Source organism: Cavia porcellus, unplaced genomic scaffold, assembly GCF_034190915.1.
Source record: "Cavia porcellus strain 051 isolate PalLab524CR breed Dunkin Hartley unplaced genomic scaffold, mCavPor4.1 scaffold_12, whole genome shotgun sequence".
Classification (NCBI taxonomy): Eukaryota; Metazoa; Chordata; class Mammalia; order Rodentia; family Caviidae; genus Cavia; species Cavia porcellus.
The window spans coordinates 43,822,718-43,838,733 of record NW_026947495.1 but is presented as its reverse complement, the minus strand read 5'-3'; the positions used below and the strand labels follow the sequence as shown (position 1 = coordinate 43,838,733).

Genomic DNA, 16,016 nt, shown 5'->3' with positions numbered 1-16,016 from the left:
TACTGTTGCTTTGTAGTATAATTTCAAGTCAGGGATTGTGATGCCTCCTGCTTTGTCTTTGTTGCTTAGAATTGCTTTTGCGATTCTAGGTCTCTTCTGGTTCCAGATGAAATTTAGGAGTGATTTCTCTAGATCTATAAGGTATGTTGATGGTATTTCTATTGGGATTGCATTGAATCTGTATAAGAGTTTTGGGAGAATGGCCATCTTCACAATGTTTGTTCTTCCTATCCATGAGCAAGGGATGTCTTTCCATTTTCTGAGATCATCTTCAATTTCCTTTTTCAGTGTAATATAGTTTTCACTGTATAAGTCTTTCACTTCTTTCGTAAGAGTAATTCCTAAATATTTCATTTTTTTGCTTGCTAATGTGAATAGTCCAGTTTCCCTTATTTCCCTCTCTGTGGTTTTGTTGTTCGTGTATAGGAATGCTATTGATTTCTGAGTATTGATTTTGTATCCAGCCACATTACTGAATTTATTTATTGTATCTAAGAGTCTTTCAATGGAGCTTAGGGGGTCTTCTATGTAGAGTATCATGTCATCTGCAAACAATGACAACTTAACTTCTTCTTTTCCTATCTTTACCCCTTTTATTTCTCTTTCTTGCCTAATTGCTCTGGCTAGTACTTCCAGTACTATATTAAATAGGAGTGGTGATAAAGGACATCCTTGTCTTGTGCCTGATTTTAAAGTAAAGGCTTTCAATTTTTGGCCATTTAGTATGATGCTGGCTGTTGGTTTGTCATAGATGGCCTTTATTATATTGAGGTAAAGACCATCTATTCCAATTTTCTGTAGAGTTTTTATCATGAATAAATGTTGGACCTTATCGAAGGCTTTTTCTGCATCTATAGAAATGATCATGTGATTCTTATTTTTGGCTTTATTGATATGGTGAATTACATTTATTGATTTGCGTATATTGAACCATCCTTGCATTCCTGGGATGAATCCCACTTGGTCATGGTGTATAATCTTCTTGATGATTTGCTGGATCCTATTTGCCAATATTTTATTGAGGATTTTTGCATCTGTGTTCATTAGGGAGATCGGTCTATAGTTCTCTTTTTTAGTTGGGTCTTTCTCAGGTTTTGGTACTAGAGTGATATTTGCTTCCAGGAATGACTTAGGCAGGATTGCTTCCCTTTCAATTTCATTGAATAGTTTGAGGAGTGTCGGCATTAGGTCTTCTTTGTATTTCTTGTAGAATTCTGCAGTGAATCCATCTGGGCCTGGGCTCTTCTTGGTGGGTAAGGACTTAATTACATTTTCAATTTCAGTAACCGAGATTGGGTTATTCAACAGTTTTACATCCTCTTGATCTAGCTTTGGCACTTCATATGCTTCTAAGAAACTGTCTATTTCTTCTGTGTTATCAAACTTTTGAGAGTAGAGGTTTTCAAAATAGGTGTTGATGATCTTCTGTATTTCTATTGGGTCTGTAGTGACTTCTCCTTTTTCATTTCTTATTGCATGAATTTGAGCTTTTTCTTCCCTTTTTTTAATAAGGTTGGCTAGGGGCTTATCGATTTTATTTATTCTTTCAAAGAACCAACTCTTTGATTTGTTGATCCTTTGGATTGTTTTCTTAGTCTCTATTGCATTGATTTCTGCTCTGATTTTTATAATTTCCTCTCTTCTTTTGGCTTTGGGCTTGACTTGCTCTTCCTTTTCTAGCTGTTTGAGGTGTAGCATCAAGTTATTTATTTGTATTCGTTCTGTTTTCCTGATGTGGGAACTCAGTGCAATAAATTTTCCTCTCAGAACGGCTTTCATTGTATCCCACAGATTCCGGTAAGTTGTATCTGCATTTTCATTTTCTTTTAGGTATTGTTTGATTTCTTCTTTAATTTCTTCTGTGACCCACTGATTACTCAAGAGTGTGTTATTCAGTTTCCATGTGTTTGTGGGATTTTTGCAGTATCTTTTATCATTAATTTCTAATTTCAGAGCGCTGTGATCCGATAACATGCAAGGGATGATTTCAGCTCTTTTGCACTTGTTTAAATATGTTCTATGAGCTAATATATGGTCTATTTTAGAAAATGATCCATGTACTGCTGAGAAGAATGTGTATTCTGATGTTGTTGGGTGGAACATTCTGTATATGTCTATCAAACCCATTTGTTCACAGGTATGATTCAGTTCTGTTATTTCTTTACTCATTTTCTGTCTGGTCGATCTGTCCCTTGGTGTCAATGGCGTATTAAGGTCTCCCGTTACAATTGTGTTACTGATAATTTGAGTTTTCATTTCTGTTAATAATTGTTTTATATAACTGGGCGCTCTGGAGTTTGGTGCGTATATATTTAAGATAGTTATCTCTTCCTCTTGGAGTTTTCCCCTTACGAGTATGTAGTGACCTTCTTTGTCCTTTATGGTCATTGTTGGTTTAAAGTTCACGTTGTCTGCAAACAGAATGGCTACTCCTGCCTTTTTTTGGATTCCTGCTGCATGAAGAATTGTTTTCCATCCTTTGACTTTCAGTCTGTGAGTATCCTTCTGGGTTAGATGGGTTTCCTGTAAACAGCATATGGTTGGATTTTGTTTCTTGATCCATTCTGCTAGTCTGTTTCTTTTGATTGGTGCATTGAGACCATTTACATTAATGGTTATTACTGTTAAATGTTGTTTAATTGTAGGATTCTTATCTCTCTGCTGTTGCATCTTTATCTTTCTGTTCTGTTTAATTATTTGCTTTGCTTAGTGGTTTTTTCCTTTGTGTATCTAAACTGTCTTTCAATATTTTTTGCAGGGTTGGTTTGGTGTTCATGAAGTTTTTCAGCTGTTCTTTGTCATGGAAGTATCGTATTTCACCATCTATTTTAAATGATAGTTTTGCAGGATATATCAGTCTAGGTTGGAAATCATTTTGCTTTAGGATCTGGAATACTTCACTCCATGCTCTTCTTGACTTTATTGTTTGTGATGAGAAGTCTGCTGTGATTCTGATAGGTTTTCCTTTATAAGTGATCTGTCTTTTCTCTCTGACAGCTTTTAATAATCTATTCTTGTGTTGGATTTCTGGGATGGTGATTATTATATGTCTGGGTGTAGTTTTATTTTGGTTATGACTATTTGGAGTTCTATATGCTTCACTGATCCTGATGTCAGTTTCTGATCTCATGCTTGGGAAGTTTTCAGCTATTGCTTCTCTAAATATCCTCTTGATATCCTTTATGTTGTCTCCTTCTTTTTCATTAATCCCTATCATTCTTATGTTATTCTTCTTTGCATCATCTTGCAGTTGTTGAATTGTTGTTTCCTGATTCCTTGTTATTTTTAAAAGATCTTTCCTTTCCTGTTCACTTGCTGCAATCCTGTCTTCAAGGTCTGAAATTCTATCTTCACTTTCATTAAGGCGGTTTTTACAACTTTCAGTGGAGTTTTTTATTTCCTGTATATCTCTGTGCATCTGCATTATGTATTCTGTTTGTTTCTTATATTGCTCGTCTAGGGATTCTATCTTTTTGTTTAATTACTCCAATTTTTTATCTGTGTTTTCTTTAGATATATTTAGAATCTCTTTCATTTCTTTTATCATTTCTTCTTTTATCTGGGAAATTATTTCGAGTTTGAATTTCTTTAAAGCTTCCTGGAGTTGCTTGTCAACTTCAGTAGCTATTGTGTCTAATATATGAGGAGGATGGGATATATTTTCTTCTAAATACACTTCTCCTAGGGTTTCCTGATATGGGCTGGAGGTTTGAGGTTGTAATTTGGTCTTTCGTTTTGTCATTTTCCTATATTTCTGTGTTTCAAGTGTTATTTGAAAGCCTCCTCAGGATCTGTTGAAAATCCCCTTCTATGTTTGCAGCTACTGAGACTCTGGCACCACTCTACCCCAGGCCATTGGGCCTGCAGAACCAATGGCCCTCCTCTGCTTGTTCAGAACTCCGCGGTTCCAGACAAGCTGGGCCTCAGGGACACTGTGCGCCCACCTGCCCCTTGGTAGATCCACAGCTCTTGGATCGCAGCCGGGTTAGGGTACTCACCACAGACCGCAGTGCCTCAGGAGCCTGTGATCCCTCCCTGCTTGCAGAGATATCCACAAACCTCCAGACAAAGGAAGGGCCTCCTGCGGGCACTCCGGATCTACCCCGCTCCTCCTCTGCACGCAGATGGCTATGCGTGGCTGGGCTCAGGCCGAGGTGCCTCAGGAACCCGGGACCCCTCCTCCTCCAGACAAAGGAAGGGGCCTCTGCAGGCGGCTCCGGATCCGCGCAGCTCCTCCTCCTCACACCGATGGCCAGGCGCGGCTGGGCACAGGCCGAGGTTCCTCAGGAACCCGGGACCCCTCCTCCTCCAGACAAAGGAAGGGGCCTCTGCAGGCTCTCCGGATCCGCGCAGCTCCTCCTCCGCACACCGACGGCCAGGCGCGGCTGGGTACGGGCTGAGGTGCCCCAGGAACCCGGGACCCCTCCTTCCCCAGACAAAGGAAGGAGCCTCTGCAGGCGGCTCCGGATCCGCGCAGCTCCTCCTCCGCACACCGACGGCCAGGCGCGGCTGGGTACGGGCCGAGGTGCCTCGGGAACCCGGGACCCCTCCTCCTCCAGACAAAGGAAGGGGCCTCTGCAGGCGGCTCGGGATCCGCGCAGCTCCTCCTCCGCACACCGACGGCCAGGCGTGGCTGGGTACGGGCCGAGGTGCCCCAGGAACCCGGGACCCCTCCTCCTCCAGACAAAGGAAGGGGCCTCTGCAGGCGGCTCCGGATCCGCGCAGCTCCTCCTCCGCACACCGACGGCCAGGCGCGGCTGGGTACGGGCTGAGGTGCCTCAGGAACCCGGGACCCCTCCTTCTCCAGACAAAGGAAGGGGCCTCTGCAGGCGGCTCCGGATCCGCGCAGCTCCTCCTCCACACACCGACGGCCAGGCGCGGCTGGGTACAGGCCGAGGTGCCCCAGGAACCCGGGACCCCTCCTTCTCCAGACAAAGGAAGGGGCCTCTGCAGGCGGCTCCGGATCCGCGCAGCTCCTCCTCCGCTCACCGACGGCCAGGCGCGGCTGGGTACGGGCTGAGGTGCCTCAGGAACCCGGGACCCCTCCTTCTCCAGACAAAGGAAGGGGCCTCTGCAGGCGGCTCCGGATCCGCGCAGCTCCTCCTCCACACACCGACGGCCAGGCGCGGCTGGGTACGGGCCGAGGTGCCTCGGGAACCCGGGACCCCTCCTCCTCCAGACAAAGGAAGGGGCCTCTGCAGGCGGCTCGGGATCCGCGCAGCTCCTCCTCCGCACACCGACGGCCAGGCGCCATCTTTATACTTTTGACAATTACAGAAAAGTTTTGGAAAAACCAGTGAGGCACCGATGATGTTTATAAGTCAATTAATTTTTGTACCACACAAATCTAATATGAAGGACATTTTACATGAATTTTATTTTCATAAAATTATGTAAACATAAAACGTAAAAATCCTTTATTCTCACCTTGATTATTTCTTTACCACTCCTTTCATTTTTCCCTTCCTTATCTTCTTTCTTCTGTTTTCTAACCTAGCCAGTTAAGAGATTTTTCTCCCATGATTTTTATATTAACTAGGACTACAAGGTTGAAGCTGAGAAATAACAGTGCTGTGGAGAAGGATTCACCTACCACTAACCCTGGAAGATTTTATTTTGAGACCAAGAAATTTTGTATGAACCATAATATTCCTAAAAAGTTATTTTCATCATATAATAGGATGCATTTAACTGTACTTTTCAATTTTATAAAAGAAATAAAATATTAATTACAAATCATAAAATTAAAAAATTAAATATCATGTAATCACATGCATATTGACATTTCTATTTTTATGGATTGGTAAATTGTAAGAGGATCACAAAATTTTCTTGCTCTAACAGAAATTCATAAATACTTAATTATCTAATCTACAACATTTAACATGAATATAAAATTCGAAAGTTGCTTATCTATTTAAAGTGTTAAATTATTTTTAAAAAGACAACATATACAAAGAAAAACTAAATTGGCATAGTTTAATTCTACAAAAATGTATGAAAATTTAAATTTACAGCAGAAGAACAATTATACCACTTAGTAATGCTTACATTATTTAAAATGTTTAATTTTTTATGCACAATCTACTTTTCTAAATATTAACGAATTGTATATCAAGCAAATATTTAAAACATGTTTAAAACTTTTTCTCTCTAGTTGTGATTACATAAAAACACAGAAACTTCCCCCCAGAAAAATTTTGCTCATCAGTTTCTTTTTGCCTTGTGCTATTTTTCAACTGAAAGTACAATTAGAATCAAGCAGCAGTTTATATTCATTTTTACACCAATTGAATGCATGATTAAAATTTATTTTTTAAAATAGATATAGTCTTAATCATCTAATTTCCCATTTCCTAAGTCATTAAAAAAGGCTGGAAAGAAAAATGATAATTTTATATAATGATGATACATCTACCACAGAAGTGGCCTTTGTTTTAAAAGATCGTTAACAAAATATTGTCCTGCAACACTGCTATTTCCAGAAGGACTTTTAAAGCACATTCGATGAAAATTTCCTTTAGAATTTATTGATCAATATAAAATAAAAGGTGGGCACAAATTTACACGAGGAATTTAAAACACAGTGCTGGTGTTCATTCAACACCTTAAATTCATACAAAAGCTTACATTTTTTTTTAGCAGTTTAAACACAGTGGAATCAAATCAGATACATCCTGTACTATACAGAGGAATGGCCAATCTTTTATGTTCCATATTTTAATATATTTGAGAAAGATGTGGGCAGTGGCTGAATTCTGAAACACAACCTGCTTTAAGACAACTGAATCTGTGCTGCCCAACAAACCTGAAATTCATTCAAGACTTGAAGTTATCAGTTATGTACAATGACCATTTGTGGGAGGTGTCACATCCATTAGGATCTTGTATTTATTAAATTTTTGTATTTGTGATATCATAATTTTTTAACAATGATGCACACAAATTTTTGTTCTCTGATACTGGAGTTAGCATCTGTAGATGAAATCCAAATGTGATGGTTATGATTGTATATAATTGTTATTTCATAAATGGCAAAACACATGGGTATGAGAAGATATTTTGAGGTTTACTGAAACAATCCATACTATGTTCCTAATTTCCCATCAAATTAAGTATTTGATAAAATTTAATTTAAAGGTCCTGTTTTATTGTGTGGGTTTATTTTTCCTCTCCCTCTTTTTTCCTTTTTATTTATTATGATGATTCTAAGCACCAATGCAGAATCAAGTTATGGGTTATTTTTATTAGAGAGCTACAGTGGGAAGCTTAGAAATATTTCCTCATTACCCTGCAGCCTTTAAAAGAAAACAGCCAATGTTTACAGTAATAGATGGTCTAATTCTCTGTGCAACTTGTAGGCCAATCTTACTTTTAACTTTAATATAATTATAAAGTAAATAGAAGAAACTCTTTCACAAGTGGCTACTGAAGAGACTTAATTTCCCTGAAACTCAGTTTGCTAGATAAATGATGCTAGACAAATTTCATTGTTCAATAATCATGCTGTTTCCAGGTAATGTCTTTATTTTTCCTGTAGGTCTTATTGTTCATAGAACTAATTTTATTAAAGCATAAAATATAATAAAAATTTTAAGACTTCTAAATAATGTTCTGATAACAAAAAATTTAAAGAAGTTTTTCTCATTACTGTGCCCTTCCTATATTTTTTAATTATCAATTTATCCTTATGGCATTACCAGCAGCATGTATTTTGTAAATAAAATACATCATTGAACTATTTCTTAACCATATCACCTATCATCACTTATGCAATATTGTCATGAATTAAGAATATTTGGTATCTGTAACAATCTTATGATATTATGAACCAGGCTCTAATAACAAATTTGAGCAATGATGTTAGATTATACTAGCAATAAAGAGTGTGGAAAAGCTTCTTGTAGCTGTATGGTTCCTGGGAAAACTAAATTATATATCTAGGTCTCAGATTTAATACATAAAAACTAATCATTGACCATCTGCAAAGCTTTTGATAGTTTTTAAAATTATCTTTTGTTCATAGACTTGATTATAAAATAAATTTAGTAGGTATGAAATCATGAATATATAGTTTCTTAAGGGAATGAACATATATCTCGCTTGGGCAAAACTTAAAACTTTAGGTGGCCCATTGAACACAACTAGAAAATTAAAATTAGTTTTAGCTTAATGAAGCAACTAATATAAGGTAGCAGCATTTCCATAAAATGTTGTATTTCATTTCCATAAGGCAGGATATTCTACAATATAAAATAACATTTTCATATGAAGGATATTCATATTTTGATATGAAGAATGTTTTTAATATGAAGGAAGTTCATATTTTAATATGAAGAATGTTAGGAAGAAGATTATCATTTGAAGACAAAGTTGTATAAATTCTGTATAAATATATTACTGGACTCTAAAATTTAAAATAAAAAAATACAATACTGTAGCATTTAGCAACTTTAGCATATACTTTTCAGTTCATTAATTCAAGAAGTATTTAAAGAATACTTCATCAGTGCCAAAACTGTACCAGATGCTGAACATATTCAGTGAACAAAACTGACAGAAACCCTGACTTTAGAAAGGATTTGTAGGGCAGTAGGCATAGCTCCATGGTAGAACAGTTAGCCAGCATTCCTAATCCCTGTGTTTCATCCATCAGTAATGCAAAAAAAAAAAAAAAAAAAAGGAAAATACAACAATAATAAAAATAAAAGACACATATCCTACAGTGTGTAATGGGTTTGTGGGGCTCACAGAGGCAGACAGGTGCACTGAAATGAAGTAGCAAAATCATAGTTTGTCTGAAGTTCAGGATATGGAGACAGCAAGTGGAACAGTGGTCTGCCTTACTGCTGAAACAATGTTTGCCTAAAACCAAAGGCAGTGAATGAGACAGCTCTGTGGGGCCCTGTGGGGCACAGGGAGCTCAAGATTGAGAACAGACCTTGCTTGGGAGTCAGGGTCAAGTGTGGAGGATAAGAGACAGCAGTTGCAGTGAAGTTGTGTGTGTGTGTGTGTGTGTGTGTGTGTGTGTGTGTGTGTGTGTGTTGTGGATTTGGGAAAGTGTGTGGTGAAGGGTGTCATCAGGAAGGATTTCCAGTAGCACTGAAGGCAGATGAAAAGTCACTTGAACAGTGTGTGCACATGAAATGTCACAGTGAAATTCCTAACTACTAGAACCACTATGGTTACTGCACTGAGAAAAGGAGATAAAGACTGGAAAAAGTTGCTCACTAAATAAAACATTTTGAGAATAAAGAGGTAATGACATTGTGGATGTGGCAGCAAAGCACTGGCTTGTGAGTTACATTTGAAAAATGCATCAGAGGAATTTTATGATGGATTTGGAGAGAGAGAGGGAAAGAGAGAGAGAGAGAGAGAGAGAGAGAGAGAGAGAGAGAGAGAGAGAGAGAGAGAGAGAGAGAGAGAGAGAGAGAGAGAGAGAGAGAGAGAGAGAGAGATGGGGTAGCCAAACTGATTAGTATCTTTTCTATATTAGAACTTTATAAGTGAATATGAGAGCAAAAAGTGGAACCTTTTCCTCCAGAAGACACATTTTCCAATCTTCTGCCTGACACTTTCAGTTTCTCTGGCTGTTGTGAACATTCATAAAGAATGTACACAACCCATTTTATGCAGACCCATTTTAGGGGCACTAAATATAGTTTCAAATATAAAAACAATAAAAATCTCATTTGTAGATTTTTTTCTTCATTTTCGTCTCAACTGCTCATGTGTTTTGAACACAAAGAGTTTTTCAACGGAAAGAACTTGTAAAAAACTAGCCTAATCATGACTGTATTCTTTGGGCCATAATTTATGGAAAATTATATTTAGTAGTTTAATTAGAATGTATATTAATTAATGTGTTTGAGTTTACTCTTCTAGTGATAAAATTATAGAATGACATTATAACATAGCAATTATAATCTGATTGAAATATATTTCTTTTTTTTTTTTTTTTTTTTTTTTTTTTATCGGTACCGGGGATTGAACTCACGACTGCCTGCTTGCAAGGCAGGCGCTTATGCCGCTGAGCTAAATCCCCAGCCCCTGCAATATATTTCTTAACAAAATAAAAATGAACAATAAATTAACTACAACCTCTAAATGTGAAAGAGCTTAACATTAGGCTAAAACTTTACCCTTACCTATGTTCTTTGTGGTATTGGTAACAAATCACAGTGTTTAGATTAAGGAGACAAAGGATGGCATGATTTATGTAGAAAAGATGATGCTGAGTTCTGAGTTTATGAGTCAATTTAGCGAGCAGGATTTTTTTCACGTTGTCTCAAGAATGACTGTAATACAGCTATACTCCCTCTTACAACCCTTTTTTAGCTTCATCCTGTTACCTTCCAAATCTGTGTAACTTTTTCCTATCCTATTCGAATATACGTTTTTAATTTAAATGGAAGTTTTGAGTTCTCCTCTTTCTTTGTTTAAATATGATGCTTCATAGTGACTCTATGTACTCGATATCAAGTTTTTTTCCTGGCACAAAATTTTGAAACTAACATTTTGTACAGTGAGTTCAATGTTCATAATTTAATATTTAGTGCTGTTGTTGACATAGAAATTCAACATGTTTCCATGAAGTTCCAGTAGAGTGAGTTTATAAAGCAATTGTTGTTTTATAATGAAGGTATTTCATAAGGCATTTACATTATTTCTTTTCAATCAACAAAAAATAAAATGCCCCCCAACTAACCCTATGACAGAGCAATAAAAGCTTTATTTAAAGCAAACAATTTGTTTCTCAAGTTGTTTCAATGTTTAGTAACAGTTTGCTATTATTCATGTTTTTTAAATGTGCTTCTTGAATCAGATACAAATTTTAGTAGGGAAATACTCAAACACTTCTAAAAATTAATTATAAACAACTGTTTTAGAATACTAAAAAGAATTTTAAAACTTTCAATTCAGCAAAGTTAATATTTTCCCCTAATGTAAATGATGGAAAAATAAAAGTGTAGACACGTTCATGGCTTGGGGCAAATGTTTTTCATGCCCCCAAAGTCATGTTCCTTAGCAGCCATTGTTGGGATCTACTTCCACTACAGTCCTGCATGGTGGGCACCATTTTATCTTCTTCAGAGGGTTCATCGAGACACTGGTTACTGTTAACATGTCTCAAGGTCAGTCTCTGTAAGAGATAATCAATAATCAGTGAAGCCTAACTTGTATTTAACTTTACTAGCAAATCAGAATAAATTTTATTTTTAAGATTTTCTTTTTTTTAGTATACTATAACTGTGCTATGTATTAAAAAACTGTATACAAGAATATGAATTAATATTGGCTCTCATGGCATCATCATTGTCTAGAGCACCTTTATTTGCAGATGGCTAAAGAAATTGGCCAACATTTATCATGGGTTGGCAGGAATTAAGGTTTCTTTGCAAAAGCCCATTTGTTGCCTTGAGTTCAGTTTGGGGCTACAAATATTAAGAAGCTTTTGCAAAAGCTTAGTTTTCTTAGACACGTGTTATTCAATAACCATTTGATAAACATGCAAATAGATGTCACAGCTGTGACCCAAATGAACAAAACTGCTAGAAATGTTCCCATTTCAAAATACTAAACCAACCATAGTATCTCAGATATTCATTGTAGAAGAGTGATTATTATAGTAGCAAAAAATTTCTTTTACTTTGTAATAGTCTCACCATATTTCAATATGCATTTAAACATTGTAAAATATGTAAGTAAAACACAAGTATGATAATATATTTTCAAATTTTCATTTAATCACATTTTATTCATAACTTCAATAATTGTATCATCCTGATTAGTTATTACACATATTCTGTTTGTAATCCCCATTTACATTGGAAATAACACTTTTTGAACTTGCCAGATGCACATTTTAAAACTATGCTTTTATGTACTCATTTTATACCAGTCTGCTCAGTTTTGGGCAGTGCCTACAGCAATACAACAGGAAAAAATCTCGAAGCAGAAGAGAAGTGCTTTCGCATATGCGAGGTGATTTGCTGGTATATCTTGAAAATAGACCCCATATAATTTTTGTCTCAAATTATCAAATTTAAAGATAGACAAAAATCTTTTCTTTGCGTCTTACCTTCTATTTTTACTCCGGTTAGTACACTGAATGCTGCTAGAAAACTAATTCATGGGCTACTTGATAAAAATGATAGAGAAACATGACTTGGACAACTGTAATTTGTTTAGATTAAGATTAACTCTGACTACACTGCTGTGAGACAAGAATAAATGGTGAGTAGATTGTGGTAGAGGATGCCAAATAACAACAAACAGGAAATTAAAAGAGCAAAGCTATCAGAAGTAAAGGCTATTTTAAGATTATAACTGTTGTTTTTGAATACATGAAATCAAGCCATTTATACTAAAAAAATGAAGTTCTTTTTTAGAAATTACAAATGATAGACAAAAACATGTTTGGTCTATTCTTATGATACCATAAATTCAATAACCTACCTCCTAGAAAAACAAAAATGTTATTAAAAAATAAATTACATCTCTTCTAAAACATTCTAGTTAACATCAACAGAAACTCATTTTTTTACCTGAGGTTTACTATATAGGTATGTATATATATATATATATATTTTTTTTTTTTTCAGAAAGTAACTTACCATCATATATGTCCATTAGAGACTAAAAATGCATAATTTTGATATATATCTAGTATGCTATTGCACTTTAAGCTATCCTGGAAAGTACTGGTAGTACTCTATCTGATCTGATCACAAGTCACAGTCCCTGGATGCTTTTATCAATTTTCAGTTACTCAGATTACAATTAAAAATACTTTGAGATTCTTTTTCTTTTTCTCTTTTTGATTATTTGACACAGGATCTCACTATGTAGTTCAGGCTGATCATGAACTCACTATGGAGCCCAACCTGGGCTCAACCTCAAGGCAATCCTCCTGCCTCCACTTCCCAAGTGCTGGTATTTTACTATACCTGGTAAAATTATTTTCCTTTAAGGATCATATTGAATAAGTGTTGCCAATGACACAGAAAATGATAATGTGTGGCTGCAGGGTAAAATAAAAGGAACACTTCTATGTTTTTGGTGGGAAGGTGCACTATTACAAGTACCATGGAAATCAGTATAATGATTCCTTAAGAAACTAAAAATAGAAAAATCCACTCAACCCAGATATTCCTCTGTAGGTATCCTTTCAAAAGAGCTAAATACACCACATCACAATAATACATGCATACCTAAGTTACAGCAACACAACTCATAATAGCTAAATCTTGGAAATGACCTATATGTCCATCAGCAGGTGAACAGACAAAGAAAATGGAGCATTTTAACACAATAGAGTACTACTCTGACATAAGAAGGATAAATTTGAATCATTTATGAGAAAATGGATGTACTTTGAGACCATAATGTTAAGTGAAATAAATCAGAAACACGGGCTTAAATATCACTGTATCTGAGAAACTCAAAATATAAAAAGGAGAAAAATAAAACATAGATAATAGGAAATATAGAGATATAGTTTTTGCAAAAGGGAAGAACAAGAGATACAAAGTGTAAGGAGTGAGAAGAAGGGGATGTAAAAGAATTAAAATATTATGTCCAAGTACAGCTCCTATGAGGAGTATAATCATTATGCCCTGTAAATGTGTACCAACCAAGTAATTTTAAAATGCTAGCAAATACTGTTTTCCCTTAAAATGCATAAGTATTTCCACTGCAGGAAAGACTAAAACAATCAAAAAAAAATTTCCTTCTTGATGTAGTACAGTGGAAAGCCAGACATGTTAAGCTTAGATAGACCTAAGTGTGAATCCTATGCCCTGACTTACTAGCTGTGAATACTTGGGCAGGCCACCAAATCATTCCGAGGAATCAGATTCTTCAACTGAAGAACCCGAGTTATACATAAAACTGCTCACAAATATCTTTTCTCCTTCTCCTTAACAAATTTGACCTTGAGGTAATTAACTCTGATCCCTGGGCAGCTAAATAAAGATACAATTGTTAACACTGTTGCTAGGCAATGTGGTTTATCGTAAAAATGACCTCTTATTGATGAACTGTATCTCATCTGAAAAACAGCATGTGAATAGCTGATAGGAAGCCAAATTTGAGGCACTTCTCTCAGTACAAAAATGATTTTGCACATCCCATTAGGCCCCCAGGAGCTACGCCTATGGAGTTGTTACCAGTGGTATCATCTCCTATGAGGAGAAGGCTATTAAGATCGAATGATTTCTGCATCTGCCTAATGCGGGATGTCATAACTTTGCACCATGCTGCCATCTGTGGAGAAGCCAACTCCAGAAAACTGTAAGAACTGCTGTGGAAAACGCTGCAAGTTGTCCTGCTAAGAGGAGAAAGCATGATCTCTGCCCTAGAACTCTGTAAGTAGATTTGTGAAATTACATGTTTACTTAACCTTAAATCATCTTTTGGGACACTGTATACACTAGGATGTATAGCTTTAAACACTAAAATAATACATGTACGCAGTCATGCACAAGGTCTTGACTACCGCAGCTTCTACATCTCACATTCAGAATGCCCTTATCTCCAAATAATTCTTTTCTAAATAGCTTCCCTACGTCCTCTGCTCTCCATCCTTCCAGTCCCACCTGTCTCACAACATTTCAAGCTGCACTAACAACCTGTAGCTCATTCGTGCAAACCAGACAGCTTTCCTAAACTCCCACATGTTTTCATAAGGTAGTGAGACACCACACAACGAATAATCACTTATTTACTGGACAGTAAATCCTTCAAAGCAACGAACTAGAACGTGGACTTGCGTGCAAGAATTTCACACCACTTTTTTGATCTGAATAAAGATCATTTCATTGCTGGCTGAGAAGGTGGTCACAAATCATACAACTGAGAGATAAAAGTCACCATTTTAAGAGTTTTATTGCTGCAACACTTCACCAACCACAAAAAAATACTCAAAAAATTTTCTTCCTAGAAATACTGATACATCTTAGCCTTTCATAATTTGTTTACTTAATGTTTCAGATTAAAGTAATTGCAAGTTTATATTTATGCAATGTTTGTACAATCAAAGCATCTAAATACATGTTACAAAATCAATATGTTTCAAAAATATAATACTTTTACTGTTTTTTCTTAGCTATAATGCAGAATCTATTGTCCTATAGACATGGCTATCATACGAAAACAGCTAATATTTCATAATGTAGTCCATCCAATATGTTTCTGTATAGATATGCTTGAAATAAAAAACTGAAAAATGTATATTAATTAAAGATAGTCTAAACATTACTTAACACATACAGTCCAAATTAATGAGCAGTTGAAAATTAAAAGGCAGAAAAGAGACTCCAGGAAAAAAATAACACCTGAAATTTTTCTTAAGCTTTCAGTTTTCTGTAATCAAATATAATCAAAGCACTAAAATATATTTAATAAATTCACATGAGCTTCTAAAATTATTACAGAAAGTAATCGGTAGTATTTCCAAAAATATTTCTAAAAACTTCTGTTCTTGTATAGTTTCTTAGTCGCCATTTTTGCAAAGCACTATCATTACATGTTTCCACAGTGGGGTGTTGGGAGCCATCGGCTATTTTGTTTACTGAAAGACAGGACTGGGTGAGTACATGAAGAATAGTGTGGGTCTGTATAACAAACAAACAAACAAAAAAGAATGACAAAATGAAGAACAAAGGCGGTAATAAATCAATCATGCTGGACAACACACAATTTGTACTAGATAAGGAGAAGAGAAACATGTCACAATAATTGCATCCATGGAGCAAGCTGTGAGCCTCATGCCCAGGACCCTTTCAGACCACCTGCACTCAGTAGAACCAAATGCAGGTGACGCCAAGACTATGAGGAGGACTTTGAAATCAAATGATGAAACATTTTTGACAAAAGTTATTTTGGATAGCAGAGATTGTTTTCATAATCTAGAAATAAAAGGTTCTTTTAGTTCCAAATGAGTTCTTTTGTGAGGGTGTTTTCAAAGAATTGATCAGTCCCGAGAGTTTTAGTTGCAGCCCTTGGCCTCTCGT

General features: G+C 36.2%; 1 protein-coding gene across 5 annotated transcripts in view; it reads right to left on the bottom strand.

The window, feature by feature from the left end:
• Nucleotides 1-6,508: 6,508 nt before the first annotated feature.
• The window catches only part of Galnt13 (polypeptide N-acetylgalactosaminyltransferase 13), a 464,434-nt gene continuing 454,926 nt past the window's right edge, over nucleotides 6,509-16,016 (bottom strand). For 3 of the 5 annotated variants that reach the window (XM_063259105.1, XM_063259104.1, XM_063259106.1), the window contains exon 13: nucleotides 12,556-15,617. In XM_063259105.1, coding sequence (XP_063115175.1) covers nucleotides 15,432-15,617 — 186 coding nt within the window. In that variant the 3' untranslated portion in view covers nucleotides 12,556-15,431. Of the gene's footprint in view, nucleotides 11,144-12,555; nucleotides 15,618-16,016 lie in introns of those variants that run through there. The other 2 variants (XM_063259107.1, XM_063259108.1) reach the window with 1 other exon arrangement.